The 16155-nt window shown below is 48.7% G+C and overlaps 1 protein-coding gene across 3 annotated transcripts in view; it reads right to left on the bottom strand.

Annotated features, from left to right (window-relative positions):
* The window catches only part of GUF1 (GTP binding elongation factor GUF1), a 719613-nt gene that overhangs the window by 266425 nt on the left and 437033 nt on the right, over positions 1-16155 (bottom strand). For all 3 annotated transcript variants that reach the window (XM_069631727.1, XM_069631729.1, XM_069631728.1), the window contains one exon: positions 10115-10238. In XM_069631727.1, coding sequence (XP_069487828.1) covers positions 10115-10238 — 124 coding nt within the window. The remainder of the gene's footprint in view (positions 1-10114; positions 10239-16155) is intronic.

Below are 16155 nucleotides of genomic sequence, written 5' to 3'. Positions count from 1 at the left end.
TGTCCAATATAAGGTTTAGGTCTCCTCCCCATATAATGTGCACTCCCACATAACCTAGAAGTATGGTGGCTATTGCGTCAAAGAATTCCGGTGAGTCAACATTGGGGCAGTAGGTGTTGATAAGCAGGTATTCCCTATTGACCAACGTGCAGTGTAATATAACGTAGCGACCCTCGGGGTCGATGTAACTTTTATGTAGTCCAAACTTAATTGATTTATGGATAAGCGTGAGGACCCCCCTGGACTGCGTGGAGTAGGAAGTGAAAAATCTGGCGGGACCCCAGGATGGGGCGAGTGCCCTTGGTATCAGACCATTGGAGTGTGTCTCCTGAAGTAGCAGGATCCTAGAGTTATGCCTGTTGGCATACGCCATGATCTTGCGCGCTTTAGTATGGTTGCTCAATCCTCTAACATTCCAGGACATTATGACAGTAGACATTTCAATTGTAGCCATATTCAACCGCAATATTCATCCTCAGTGAACATCCCAACCCAAGTGGCAGTGTGGGCCCCCGTAGTCAAAACAGCATGCGCGCTTGTGCCCCTTCAGCCTGCGCCCAGTGGAACCTCGTGTGCCTTTTGAAAAAACAACCCCCTTCCCACCCCCCACCCGCACCGCTAACCGTGAATCAGCAGTGTACCCATCACCCACCCTAAGCCGCCCAAAAATAGGCCAACCCCAACCTGGCCTAAACCACCCAAGGGCCCAACAGGGGCCAATCCATACCAACAGAACAGAGAAAAACAGTGCAATCGCAGTGGGGTGCGCCGTTGCCACGCACTAGCACGCCTAGAGCCAGCGGCTCTGTTACCAAACAAACAATATCAGCAGGCTCCCAACGCAAGTCCCCGCCCGCAAGCGGAAATGCGGGGACCGCGCGCAAGCCCCTGCGGCTCCGCAGCCCTCAGACCAGTGTCAACAAACGAATAGCATCTACCCCATGTGTCCAATGAGTGGGAAACTGGAGCGGTCTTAATGAAGTGGGGGTCTCGCAATGGTGCCGTTTAGGGAGGAACACATGACAGTTGGGCAGCAAAACATTGCAATGTTGGCCTTATGCAAAGTGGCAACCCAGACCCGAGGAGGAGCAGGGCTCGGGCATCACAACCCGGGCAATAACGGAAGCATGGACCATCACAATGAGGTATCGTAATTACAAAGACAGCAAATGTAGCGAATAAACCCTCTCCCCAACATTCCTTCAATTCTCATCAGCAAGGTCCTGGAGCGGTATCTCCATTTCAATAAACTTCGCCGCCTCTTCAGGGATGGTAAAGAAAAAAAGTTTGCCCCTGTGGGTGATTTTGAGTCTGGCAGGAAATAAAATGGCATATGGGACTTTGCGCTCCCGGAGCATCTTCTTGACGCCAAGGAACTGTCGCCTTTCGTGCTGCACCGCAACTGAGAAGTCTGGGAAAATTCGAATAGTGTTAGACTCCAAGCGCAGCTCACCCTTCTCGCGCGCCAGGCGGAGAATGTGGTCTCTGTCCCGGTAATTGAGGATCCTGGCTATAATGGGCCTGGGGATATCACCAGGCTTGGGTCGCGGGGACAAGGCCCGGTGAGCTCGCTCAACAGTGAAATAAGGGGAGAGGTCCGGGTCGCCAAGCAAGTCCTTAAGCAGGCGCTCGACTGCCTCCTCCATTCGACCCTTCAGGGCGGCCTCAGGGACCCCAATGATGCGTAGGTTGTTCCTACGGGAGCGGGATTCCAAGTCATCACATTTGGCCCTTACATTCTTCATGTCACGCGACAAGGCAGCCACTGTGTCCTGTAGCGTGTGTATAACGTCCTCGTTGGTCGAAATCCGATTCTCGGCCTCTGTAATTCTGGAGCCAGCCTGATCGACACGTGTTTTGAGCGAAGCCACATTAGCATTGATGTCGTCAAGCTTCTCATGAAAGGAGGCGAAGTTTTTTGCCATCGATTCCATCATGGCCGTAAGATCAGGGGATGGAGCCGCGGGGGTCTGCTCGGCATCAGGTTCCTCCGGCGTAGTCGATGTGTGGCCCCCCTCGGATCGAGGGACCGCCTTAGTAAATTTGTCCATGGCACCCCCTCTAGCGCCGCTCTTGGAGCGATTCGACATGGTCGATGGTAGAGAATGAGAGAGAGATGCCGAGCGAAGGGTAGCCAAATCCAGTGGCACGTGCTGCTACGGGCACGCAGGAAGCGGCCTAGTAGGCCTAGGTCGGTGAAGTCCCCGAGCCGAGAGGGAAGAATACCATATGCGTGGGAGTTGAAAATATTAAGCCAATGCAGGGCTCAGCAGAGGGACCGGCTGCCCCCCCAGCACAGACCCAGCGGCGGACCCCACCAAGGCGGGCCGCGCGCAGTCCACATGAAGTTGGAGCGCTGAGGAGGCGAGGTGCGCAGAGGAGATGCCCCAGAGCCAGAGGGAACGGTGCGGGGAGGTTCGCTGCCAGTGGCGGGCCCGGTTAATGTGGCGAGGATCAAGCCGGACCAGAGAGGTGGGAGTCCATTAGGTGTGGAGCAGGTCACCCGCCCCGGAGGAGGTAAGGTGTAGCGTAGACTCAGGAGCGGGGAGAGGCCCCCATGCAGACCCAACAGGAAGGGCCGCGATCCATACGTCCAGGTCACAGCAGGCCGGGACGACGCAAATCACAGCCACCCCCGGCTCTCACCTCGTAGTATGCCGATCAGGTCCAGGCGGGGCCGCTGCAGCGCGTCGGATCTCCAGCAACCCCCCGGGGGCGGAGGGGGAGGTCCGCAGCCGGGCGGGCGGCGATCACCGGCAGGCCCGCACAGCCCACACACACAGCCGCGGCAATGTTCCTCCTCCTGGAGGGGCGGGCAGGCGGAGATGGCTGGAACCACGGCCCAGCGGCGTGGAGGAGTCGTGGAGGAGTCGCGCCCAATCCGCAGGACGGGAGGCGTACGATGGGACAGGGCCGCTGTGGGCACCCTGAGTCCGCCGCCGGGCGGGCAATGGTCACCCGCGGGCCCGCTCAGCCCACGCCCTCAGCCACGGCCCGGCGGCCGGCGCAGTAATGTTCCTCCTCCCGGAGGGGCGGGCAAGCGGGGACAGCCGGAGCCCCGGCGCAGCGGCGTGGAGGAGCCGCGCCAGAGATGCAGGCACGATCCGGCTGCAATGGGGGCGGCGGCAAGCGCCAACTCGGGCCGTACGCGGGCGGATTACGGGCACCCGTAGACCGATTTCCTTCAGGAGTTGGTGTGGGAAGAGCCCCCACCAGCAGCCGTCGTTTGTGCGAGGCGGGGTACCAGGATCAGGCAGGGAACCGCAGATGTAGCCGGATAGAAGGCGGCTAGGCGTGGAGCTCGAGCATCAAGCGGCCATCTTGCAGGCTGCTCAACAGCGCCCCCCTCGGCATGAATGTTAAGCCAACGAGCCCCATTTGAAACACGTGTCAACAGACAAATTAATTATTTGACGAAAATTGTTAAATTTACGTGATTACTGGCATGTAGTGATATGGATCTAGGTGAAATGAATTTGTATGGATGAGTGGCATGCATGGATTGAGTTGAATGAATTAAGGTGATAGTTCTTATATATATATGGTTTGTCAATATTGCTATATGGTGTTGTAAAGTGTGAACCTTTGCAATTGTATTGAATTTAATAAATGAACAAGCAATATAAATAAAATTTCTCTCAATTTTCTAAGAGTTTTAAATACTAATTCAGGATTGGTAGAGCAGAGCCATTGCTGAACCAGGTGGTCTGGGTTTGCTCTCTGAGTCAAACATGAGCTGGCATGGCAAAAGACCCATATCTGGCTTCCTGCCTCGAAAGCCCACAACACAAAACCCTAACCTGCACTATGTGCCCACCGCCCCACAACATAAGACCCTCACTTGTCACCCTGCCTCCTAACTAGTAAGTTCATCATAAATTGTTAAAATTATTTATAGAGTATAAACCTACATGAGTGTGGCTTTCTGTACAGAAAGTTAAGGAAAATAAGGATCCACATCTTCTAATTCATCATCTCCTATTTCATATTCAGTATTAGTACGCGGCGATGGTCAAAGAGCTTGTAAAAAGCAAGCTCATTGGCCCTAGCCCGGGCCTTACCTGCCCGAGAAAGCTCTTAGCACCGCCGTGTCCCGGAGTTATTTCTGAGAATGTCCGCCATGGAATGGGATAAGGAACTACGTGTAGTCGCTTCGCCCTTTCCATCGCGGATATCTTGCTTGTTTACTTTACGTGTAGTACCTTCTTCACGATCACCTGCACGCATTTTGTTTTGCTTTTTTTTCTCAAGTCGAGAAATGGTCGCAGTGACCTTTCTAGACTTGAGAAAAATTGCTCTTGGTACCGCAGTATAACGTGCTGGGGTATTAATGGCAATACAACCCTCGGATGGGGGTCATTACTGGTAGGGTAATGCCCCTGGGGCTTCGTTAAAGCCCTCACTTCGCGCGGGCTTCCAACTATGGCTGCAGGGGCATTACTCTAGCGGTAATGCACCCCCCCTTGGGTTGCATTGCCTAATTAGAAACCGTTAGGAAAGATTTGCCTTTACTGCACATTTTCTTCCATCTTTATGGAACCCTCAAACTTTTTGCTTTTATTTTTGAATCTGACCCGTACGTTTTGCAGTGCAGTAAAGCCCTAAGCTTCACTACACTGCCTTTTGCTCATATGTTATAGGGAAACGGACATGTCCTTCAGTCTGTCAGTAATGGGAAACATTGTTTCCCTTGTTCGTGTTACTGTGTTACTACTTTTGGTTACTTTTTATCATTGTACAATGCAGTACACTGCAGTACAATGGGGTACATTTTTGTTTTGCCCTAGACTAACACTCAGAGGATTTCTCTAGGTGTGCTAAAAGAATAAGCTGGTTGCAGTAGTGACTTTTTCCCACTTTTGGGAACTTTCCGTTTTAGCCTCAATGTGTTTGGCTACTAACTGTGGCTACTAGTCGAACATGGCCATGCCACGAGATTTTTAGCTTGTCCCTTTGTCATCAGGAAAATCCTTTCAATGACTTCCAGTGCCCCGGAAAACAGAAGCTTTTGGCAAGCTACTGGAGGGCTGTGTGTGTTTGCTGGCAGGATGTAGGCTGGCAGTGTCTGGTCCCAATCCACAAACTGCTTTCAGTGTGTCTGAGTGGTATGCATGAATGTTCCCGCCAGTGTTCCTGATTGGACCACTGCTGGGGTGTGTGTGGGCTAGGCCTGTCATTGGCTAGTGGGGGCAGCAGCTCAGACCTGGCTTTTAGGACAAGAGGACCCCTGCACCCATTCCTCAGAGATCCTGGGGAAACCTGAAGGAGCCAAGAATCCTCTCCAGCTGTGAGACCTGCGAAGAAACCAGAGACCCGTCGGAAGAAGGCTTGGCTACCAGCTTCTGGTGCTGTCAGAGCTGGTAACTTTCTTCAGTGATTATCAGAGTTTGCTAATTAAAATGTTCTTGAGTAGCAAACAACCCTGTTTGATTAGCAGTGTTATACTAATATTTGTAATGTCTCCAGAAGTTATTTGTACACGATATAAAATGAGCATCAATGCAGCATTTTTTTGTACCGCTAAAGACCGACATTAGTGAGCCAACCCAGGCCTTGCACATTCTGCAATACATGCAGGTCGAGTAACTTAGTTTACCCACTCAACAGAAAAGAAATTGCCTAGACCCATGACAGCAAATGACAGCAAATTTAGATGCACTTTCTGTAAAATAGTAGATGTCACCATAAACCCACTTTGTTTGGCACACTGCTGCCACCCAGAGGCCAGTCATTAACAGTGAAACTTGTATTGGTCATGTATTGCAAACAAAGTAAATGTTATTTATACGTTTTCAAACATCCCCTGCAAATGGTACTCGCCCTTCATAAAATCTACCCAACAATGCCAGTGGATGAGTAAACTTGCAAACCCAGGATGAGTGTCTGTACAATGTGCATGAATTGACACAAATAAAGATCTGGTAAAAAGGCTCTGAAAAGAAGTTGGCCAGCTCTCTCCCACGGTTTCATATATATATAATGCACTCATTACCAGAGCAAAGAGAGCTCTGAAGGCTTACTACAGTGCATGGTATTGGAACTATGGATCACTATCTTGTGTAAACCTCTAGTTAGCTTTGTGTATTCATTATGCGAGAGGAAGGAAAGTAAGAGACTAAGCAAAGTGGATACCATAGCAGACAGAACTGGGCAAACAAGGTTGAATATTGTAGTTTGCGCCCATATCACTGTCAGGGTATTTGGTATTAGTACCCGGCGGGGGCTCAATCAGAATGAAAGAGCCATTCTGATTGGCCATCGGCGAGTCATTACCAGGCCGGGAATCCCTCTGTCGGGATTCCACGGCCTTTGTCCCCAGTGGGGGACGTGGCAGCCCCTCAGCCAATGAGGATGCTTGAAGGGGGGCCATCCCTGCTCCGAGCCTCCCCACGGCTGAAAGGCTACCTTCGCCCCCCGCCGTGGACAGAGGTAAGGCTTTTTTTTTCCTTCCCTTTCCTCCCTCTTCCCACCTCCCTGCCCTCCCCACCCCACCCCTCTTACCTTCTATGCCTTGGTCCCTGGCAGCGGACGATGGCAGCCTCCTGCCGAGTGGAGACTCGGAGCTGGGCCATCCCCATTCTGAGCCTCCACACGGCTGGAGGCTTCCATTATCCCCCGCCCGCTGGGGACCCAGGTACGTTTGTTTTTTTGTTTTGTTTTCCCCTTCCCCTCCCTTCCGCACTCCCAACCGTACTTACCTTCTTTTTTTTGGGAGCAGACGCGCCAGAAACGTTTCTGTTTACAGCGCGTCCGCTCCCGCTGGCTGCCATGGAAAGGGAAAACAGAATCAGTTTTCCCTTTCCCGGCGGCCATTTTCTTTCTTTTTTTTCCCGGACAAAAAAAAATAGCTTTTAGTGCCCCGGTCACACAGTTTTTGCGGGCCGGGGTACAAATAGCTATATGCCCCGAGCGGCGGGGGCATTACCGACTCTGGTAATGCCCCGGGGCCTTCTATAACTATGGGCCCCGGGACATTACCCGAGTCGGTGATGCCCCCGGCGCTCGGGGCATATTGCTTTATTAATCAACAGAACGATAAGAGAATGTAAAGGAGTAATCAGCTCATGGGCTGAACACAATTTGCACAGATGTATGCACCCAGTAAGTAACAGAACTGGGTTTGCCATCAAAAGCATGTGGCAGTGTGATCATGTACATTTTCAAAAGCGTTCACTCATAAATGTGATGCAACTTCCCCAACACAATGAAATCTAGTTGACACTATTAAATTAAGATACACCAACATAGATTTGACTGTAAAACATGGAGCCAATGCAGTGTTTCTTACGGTAGCAATACTGATTTTTGCCAGGCAGCATATAGTTGGCTTAATTCAAGTACCATCCTGATTACTTCTAGTTTGAAATAATTTGAGGGAAAAAAAGTTCTCTTGCCTTGCACTACCAAACAGGTCTTTGGCACTTAAGCGTGGAGGAGAGGAGTACTGCTGCACTCTTTCTCCATTAGCCCTTTTGAACTTGCAGCGAAAGAGGGTGGAGAGAGCCCGGCAGGCAAGAGAGGAATACAGGGTGAGCTGTGTTTTTATTGAACAGGGAAACTTAAACAGCTAGTTTTGCTAAACAAGTGTCAATTTAATTAGCACACCTACAGAATGTCATAGCAAATTTCTATGTGACACTGCTTATTTTATGCCTTGCAGTGGTATTAGACAATCCACCCTACTCTGAATGACTCCCTTAGTTTGTAGTCTTTGAATAATTAATACCTGAATATTACATCTTTCTATGTGTGTTTTTCAACTGTGTCCCAAGGTAAAAACCACAAACAGTCCAACAGCCCTTTCTTTAACCGCTATATAAATAACATCCATCGGTGCTATTCAGGGTCCTCTTTGTATGAACACACTGCTGATCAAGAAATTCACCAGAACATAGGAGAAGAATTCATACAGAATCAAACCAAGGACAAACTAATAATATATGGACCCTTACCTTCCTCGGCAAGTAGGAGTCATGATAAGCTGCTGTGGATTGTAACCGACCAATGGTGTATGGGTAGCAGTTGTGGGAACATTACCATCCAGGTTCACAGAATCTGTTATTTAAAAGCATACATTGCCATTGGGTGGTATGAACATGCCCCTGAAGCCTACACTCCTCTACCTCTCACACACTGTGGAAGCCCATGTGTGAGAGCCATCCAGACACATCTACACCATTGCGGATATGAAGACGAATGCTTCGCTCCATTTATGAAAAATCTGAGCAGGCTTTGCAGCACTCAGTCCCTTTGTGGCAGGTTAGATTCTGAAGGACTTCAACTTTTTCGATTATTTTTATCTTTTGGAACGCTGGCCGATGGGGCCAGTCTATCCCTGATGCTAAGTATCCGGAACAGCAAATCTAATCCCAAAATACTGCATTGTTTTTGTATCCCTGATTTACTGCTTTATATATGCATATATATGCAGGGGGAGACCACCGCATCCCCCCCCCCCCAATACCCACCTACCTTTTGGATTGACCTAACCCACCTCCCACATATATATGTGGTAAAATGGGGATCTCGAATTTCAGTATTTTGGTCATAGATTATTTTGCTTTCTCTAGTTTGGTATGATCCCGTAGAGAATACTTTGAGACTACTTTGAAATGTGCTTCAGCGAATCAAGGGCACGAGATGCCCTTTTGGTTAAGTGAGTCAGAGGTGCTATATCCACTTCATTTGCGATATCGGGAAACTGGGATGAGGGCTACAGACTAGGGTGACAGGAGTAGCCCATCAGCTAGACCAAGAGAAACCATGTATGTATGTATGGGATGTATAAAGCACATACCTATCCATGAAGCAACAGAGCTGTACACAGGAGATACACAAGGGTTTACAAGTAGGATGCCTGGTGGAGCGGGGGGTGGGGGAGGGAGTTGGCTAGAGTAGGGAGGAAAATATACACAGGTAGAGGGGCAGAACATTCCTCTCCTGGATTATCCTGGATTGGGGGGTGGCAGGAAAACACACAAGAGTAAAGGAGACGCTTAAGGAAGGAGGTGGGAATTACATACCTGTCCATTCCATACTCTTTCCAGGACAAGACAGGTCCAATGACTACTTGAGGCCATCATCCGTAGGCAATGCAGCCAGCACACAGATGCCAAACTATGACCAATCATGTTTTTGTGGACATTGTCTTTGGGTGATCATCCATGCATGAAACCTTGCTGTCTAAACTGGGCCTGGCCCTTTGGACTTCAGACTATTGGTCCATTTAGAGCAGGGGAAGCACAATACTGTTGCAACCATCTATAAAGCACAGAAGGGGGTGTCTGTACTCCTGCTCTCTATAGAGCAGAGGAGAGGCACAGAACACCCTAGCCAATATTCTCTATTGTTGGTAGCAATGGACGAGCAATCAATGCCTATCTTCTCAGGAGGTGATGCAGGCTGGTTCTTAAGTACAGTGTAGTCCCCAAGCACCCACAAAGGAAGGTCCGCACACTGTATTAGTTAAAACACAGTCTTTATATAATTAATATGCAAGGTTATGTACAATATCACGATAACTCACTTTGTACTCGGTTATCTATAATGGCAAATCTATACAGTTCTACTTGTTACCACAATCACTATTTGAACAAAGTTAGTTTAGTCCACTATTCTTGTTTCAACTTTAGCTAAATTTCGTTTTTCAAACCTATTCCCCTGCATTTTCATAAAACTATAATTCCAGTAAATGGTGGAACCACTATTGGCTATCTGAATCACATTGCCTCCAAATAGCTTTTTATTTTAGTCTCATAATCTTAGTAGGAGCTGGCATCTAGTTTAATTTGCTTGCCAAACCCAGTGTGGCATTCTGTTTTGCAACTGAATTAATGGGCAGATAGATGGTCAAAAATAGGACCATTAACTGTCTAACACTGGGTTTTCTCATTCTGTACTGTAGACCTTTTAGGCTGATCTGGGGGATGGATGTACATGGTGAGTTGCTTAACTAATTTAATGTACCAGCCTGCTCTGATAATGCAATTTCAAAGAACGATGAAGAGTTGTATTTTAAACAATGCCTGGCCACTGTGTACCATTTGCAGAAGAACAGACAAACCAATAAACATTTTTCGGAGACAGCATTACTTTTTTATCTGCTAGAACAAACCTCCAACCTGCACCAAGGGCAGGACTGCTGTCTCGATTCACTGTCACGCTAGAATCATTCAGTGTTAACTTCTCCACAGCACTTTTCAGGTTGTTATACTCAGATTGGTCCATTGGATACATGCCTGTTAAAAGAGTGCACAAGAATGAATACAAAACGAAGAAATATTAGCAGTTAAGTGTGCAAAGAGCCTCAGAATGCAATGTGTTTTAACAGCAAATCTGTTTTACGACTCCACAGTATTCTAGGTTTAGTAATCCATATGCGTCAAAATCAGCTCGGTTTTAAGTGGTGATATTACCTACAATGTCAGTATTGCCCCATGCAAGAAGTCCCCCAATGGGACACCAAAATGGGGAATAATTTAAAGAAATCTAACTCATCTGCTGAATTACCATGTGCGGTAGCCGTAATTCACTATGGTGGTATGATCAGAGATAATGATAGCACCTGAGAATGTTAGATTGAGGATTGTGGTATCTCAGCCTGATAACCAACATACTAAGGAAGGTGAAATGTGTGCGTGCGGTCCTCAAATTCCAAGCTGCCCTTACACTATTTCATTTATTTAATTGGTTTTTTATAACGCGCTTAATAGCAGAGTTCGGTTTCTAAGCACAGATCCAGGATTCAAACCTCTTTTGCTCTGCGTGGTCTTGCTTTCAAGACCAGCAGGTTGCCCCTATGCTATCCCCTGTTCTCTGAACATTAAGTTCTTGTTTCCCATAATGGCAGATGGGGAACAGGTGGAAGTGGATCTAGGTCACCTGGCCTAAGCCCCACCCACCTGGTTCCTTACAGGTTGCTGCTCTATTTCCCCCACGGTGCCTTCCTGGTTGCCGCTCTTTTCCCCCCACTAAGCAATCCCGCCAACCTGGTGCCTTTCTGGTTGCCGCTCTTTTTCCCTACTTAAGGAGCCCTGCAGACTCTTTTCCTTTGCAGATAGGGAGCAGGTGCAAGTGGATCTAGGTCACCTGGCCTAAGCCCCACCCACCTGGTTCCTTACAGGTTGCTGCTCTTTTTCCCCCACGGTGCCTTCCTGGTTACCGCTCTTTTCCCCCTACTAAGCAAGCCCGCCAACCTGGTGCCTTCCTGGTTGCCGCTCTTTTTCCCTACTTAAGGAGCCCTGCAGACTCTTTTCCTTTGCAGATAAGGAGCAGGTGCAAGTGGATCTAGGTCACCTGGCCTAAGCACCACCCACTTTCTTAGCTCTGCCTCTTCCGTCCTGCTCTTACCTCTTAGATCAAGGGAGTCTCTCTCGCACGGGCGTCCGAAGCAAAGGGCTGACGGAAGGGCAATTCCTGTTCAGACCCACGGCCGATCCCCTGCTCAGACAGTAGGTAAGCATGCACCAACATGCGTTTACCCCCTCTGTCCCTACAGGACATCCCCACCCCATCTGGTCCCCCTGTGATGTTCGCTTGTGCCCCCCACCATTCTTGCACACATGTGTTGCCCGTTTTGCTGCATTCTTCTACCCTGCTACCCCCCGACCACCAGCCTACTTCTGCAGGAGTCGGTCCTGATACATTCTGGTTTCACCATCACAGTCTTGTGACCAATGCTGGATTTGACTTTTATGGACTTCATTGATTCACAGTGCGTCACCCTTTCTCAACTCTCATGCTGGACTTCCTTTGCATCTTGTACTCATGGTGGCCCTGAATCATGCTGTTCCCATCTTCATCTTGTATCCTGGCTTGCAACATTATGTGTTATTACTGACTTCTGCAATTGTATTCGCTCTCCCCTCTTGCTTCTCCACTGTTTTTGACTGCTTACTCTCTTGTTCTCACCTCCTCTCCCTTTCTCCCTTTTCCTATCCCCCCCTTACTTTCTTCTATGCACTTAAATTGTCCCTGGACCTAGTATGATAGGAACCTCATCTGTCTCCTCCCCCTCCTCTTACTTGACCCCCCCAGCACTATCTGAAATGTCATCAGGCCTAGTACGATAGTCGCTTGTTTTATTTCTCCCCTCCCTTTCTGCACCCCTATCCTTCACTTTTGTTTTCCCCGGCTCTACTAGAAATGTCATCAGGCCTAGTACGGTAGTCGCCTGTCTGTTTCCATTGCCTTCCCACTTTCCCCCTCCCTTCCTTATCTATATCTTAACTCTTGCACTATCTGAAATGTCGTCGGGCTGAGTACGATAGTTAATTTCACATACTTAGTGTTCATGGCCTGTAAGAATGTCATTGTATTTTCCCTTGTTCCCTCCCTCTCCTTGAAGTGAGTGCTTTGAAACACATTGTGTATAGGCGCTATATAAATAAACTATCATATCATATATCATAAACCTTAGCAGGCATCGGTAATGTCTGATTCTCAACACCACCCCTTTCCCTCTTCTGCCAACTCGCAAATGCTTATTTTGTTCCTCAAAGAGGAGGGGAGAGGGGTATAGAGAAATAGAGGGGAAGATGGAGAGAGCGACAACGAAAGGGAGAGAACAGGAGAGCGGGAGAGGCCTTTGCTGCAAAAAAGTCCACTGTTATGTTTTCTTTGGTTGAGAAAATGAAGAATTGTTGGCTCTCGTGCATTTCCATAGGTAAATGTCAACAATGTATAAGGGCAATCCTTTCAGAAAAGAACTTAAAGGATAAGGAACAAGTTACTTACCTGTAACTGTTGTTCTCTGGTATGCGTCTGGCATGGATTCACATGCTCATGAATATTTCTTGTCGTCAGACTTGGAAACCTCTGTAAAATGAAAGCAGTCTTGCTTTAAGAAAACCCAAAACTGCCTTTCTGGAAATAACCAATCACTGTAGACAGTCATACTGCACCATCCAATGACAATTGTCTCCTTAAGCCCCTCCCCTGGTGGCCATCTTCAGATTCAAAGCACGCAAGGTGCCAGTATGAACCCAGAGGAGCCACAGCGGGAAGGGTTTGCATGTCAATCCATGCCAGACCCATGCTGGAGAACAACAGGTACAGGCAAGTAACTTGTGCCTTCTCCAGCATGGGGTCTGACATGGATTCACATGCTCATGAATAGGATTACGCAGTAGTACATACACACACCCACGGGAGGTGGCAAAGGCTCAACAGAAGCAATACACTTACCCCTGGAACAGACTCACTTCAAAGAAATAGGTTGCGCAGCACTGCCTGCCCAACTCTGGATTCCTCCCAGGAATCCCTGTCGACACAGTAGAATCTCGTGAAGGTGTGTGTAGAGCTCCACATAGCAGCCCTGCAAATGTCCAGCAGGGGAACCCCAGAGCGAAAAACTGTTGTAGCAGAGATGGCACTGGTGGAGCGGGCTCTCGGCCGGGCTCGAAGGGGTCTTTTGGCCTGACGGTGACAGTGCATGAACCGGACTGATCAGCGTGAATAAGCAGAGGCATGAACTTCTCTAACCTAGTGGTCAAATATTTCGTAAATATCTTGGAGTCCAAATTTAACAAGGCCATGGTCCTATATAAAGAACATCATTTTGGATCCTTTCCTGTTACCTGGGCCTCTGTCATTGAGGTCGGAAGGTGGCCTCCATCTCTTACGTAATTAAAAACCTTGGCCATCGGTTTGGCTATAATCTGACAAAAGGATTTGTAAAAGATGGCCATTAGGCCATCAGGGCCCAGGGAGTTGTTTGATTTCAGTGTTTTAATAGCTTGAATAACTTTCTACAGATCTACTGGAGCTTCTAGGAATTATCTCGCCCCTCCAGCCAGCTCAGGCAGTTCCACCCCCTCAAAGTAAGGTTGATGTCCTCAGAGTTCAGGGCACTGCAGGTATAAAGCTCTGTACAGAGGCATGAAATAATTCCCTTTTTTTTGCTCTCATCTCCCCACTCCTTCCCCTGGCATCAGTGATAGTGTGAATGAACGATCAGCTCGTCTGTTGCCTAAGAAGGTGCACTAGACCCCTGTAGATACCTGTCCCCGGTATGTTCCCCTGCTCATAGAATGTGTCGGCCCCGAAGCATAGTGTGTTTCGGTTAGGAGTCTCAGCTGGCTCTTGACTATGGTCAGTGCCCTAAGATGATGTCTAGTAGGAGTTTCGGCATAGGTTTTATCTGCAATCCTTACTTCTCCTAATAACTGCTCTTCTGCCTGGCCCAAAGCACATTTCAGCGCAGCCGCACGTGCTGAAATTACTCCCCTGGTGACTGCTTTCAGTGCGTCCCAATGTCTGCCCTCTGAGGTGTCCTCGGGATGATTGTTAATATGGTATTCTTGAACTGCCCCCTTTAAGTCCTCCAAGCACCCTGGTTTCCGAAAAATACATGGCGGGAGTTGCCAATGATAAGTTTTGCGGTGGTGAGACCAGTATTTCAGTCGCACCGTCACCATGCTGTGGTCAGAAATGCTCATGGGCTCAATCTCTGAGGAGAGGACAAATTTAGTCATGCCCGTCGGGATAAAAATGTAATCGATGTGCGTGGCTGATAAATGCACATGGGAGTTATATATGTAGGCGGTGTCGCCAGGATGTAGGGTTCGCCATATGTCCACCACACTAAGGTGAGTTATTCGGTTACGCAAAATGTGAGATGCCGAACCTGTGGTAGAATAGGTGGTCTGGGACCAGGTTCATGTCGCCCATTGGAAGGACTTCCCCTTGGCCCCTTCTCCCCACCTCCTCCAGCAACCAGCACATGAAGGGTTCTTGTGCCGAATAGGGGGCATAAAATGAGAGAATAGTACGTCGCCTACCTTGAAACTCTCCCTCTACCATTATGTACCTGCCATCCTTGCCTTTGGTGGTTGCTATGTGCATAAATCTGATGTCTTTATGCATTAATAGAGACACCTTGCTCGCTTGCTGTCCGAGGAGGAGTGAAATTGGTGTGGAAAGTGTCTCTTTCTAAGCCTCCCCTGATCTGTTTTCAGCAGGTGGGTTTCCTGGAGTGCAACTATGTGCAACGGAGCCTTTTCATCTCCCTTAACAACCGAGTACATTTACCCAGGGTGTTAAAGCTCAGGTATTAATGGCCCCTAAATGAACTGTCATGATTTGCTACAAAATATCCCCCCTAATGTGGAATGACAGCATCCATAGAAAGCCTGTCAATTTCAAACCTCCTACTGCGTATACATGTGACCCCCCCTGAGTAATCTAGCTCCTCCCTCCACTGTGAAAACTGTGTGCACTGAATCTCTCATTTCGAACTGGAGGCCGAAGGGGCTCGTCCACCTGTACCAGATGTCTTCTCGCCGTAGCTCCTCAGTTACAGGTTTCAGCAAACCATGTTTTGCCAGAGTGGGCTGGGAGACGTCCTGAAATATTTGGATTGTGGAGTCATGAAACTGAATGCGATTCGCCCTTCCTGCATTCCCCAGGATTGCTTCCGTGACTTTATAATCTTGGAATTTCACCACAATATCCCTGGGGGGTGGGCAGGGGGCAGTTGTGGTTCTCTCTCCAGAATCCCACTCTATGTACCCTGTCCATCTTGATAGCCGCGAAGGATTCTCTGACATAATTTGCAAGAAGAGTTGTTGAACGCATTGTTCTATGTTGTCCACCTCGCGAAGGAAATTTCCCATGAGGTTGTCTCACCTGGCCCTGTTCTCCAGGTCATCGCACTTTGCCTTGAGAAGATCATTGCTGTTCTGGAAGGATGATATTCTTCCTTGCACCCCTCTCATTTCCGTCTCGAGCGTTGCCAGGGAGCGCTCGCTGTGGTCCACTCTGTCACCCAGAGCCACCACCTCCCTCCTGATCTCAGTAGTAACCACCAGCATTTCCTTACAGAGGTCGGTTATCTCCGAATGTAATGAGTCCTTTATGTCCCATCAGAGCAGGTCAAGGGACTGGGTGAGAAATTCAGGCGTGAGAAGTGGCACTTTGGGCAGGGGGTAAGTCCCAGCAGTTGTGTTATCTGCCAAACTTTCTGCTTTGCAGGCCCTGTCAAGAAAGCCTGGATGTTGGAGCCTTTGGACTTTTGAGGGCTTGGACATGCTTCTTCAATCACAGGTTTTTGAACTCACCCCTGTAAGGTGTCGCCACCAGTATGTCCAGCCCACTACTACTGGAACCCACCGCCCGTTCCCCAGCGCGTGTATAGCATAGTCCCCCTGGACTCAG

The sequence above is a fragment of the Ambystoma mexicanum genome, chromosome 6q (genome assembly GCF_040938575.1).
Source record: "Ambystoma mexicanum isolate Mex_15411 chromosome 6q, UKY_AmexF1_1, whole genome shotgun sequence".
NCBI classification, from domain to species: Eukaryota; Metazoa; Chordata; class Amphibia; order Caudata; family Ambystomatidae; genus Ambystoma; species Ambystoma mexicanum.
This window is presented reverse-complemented; position numbering and strand designations above follow the sequence as displayed.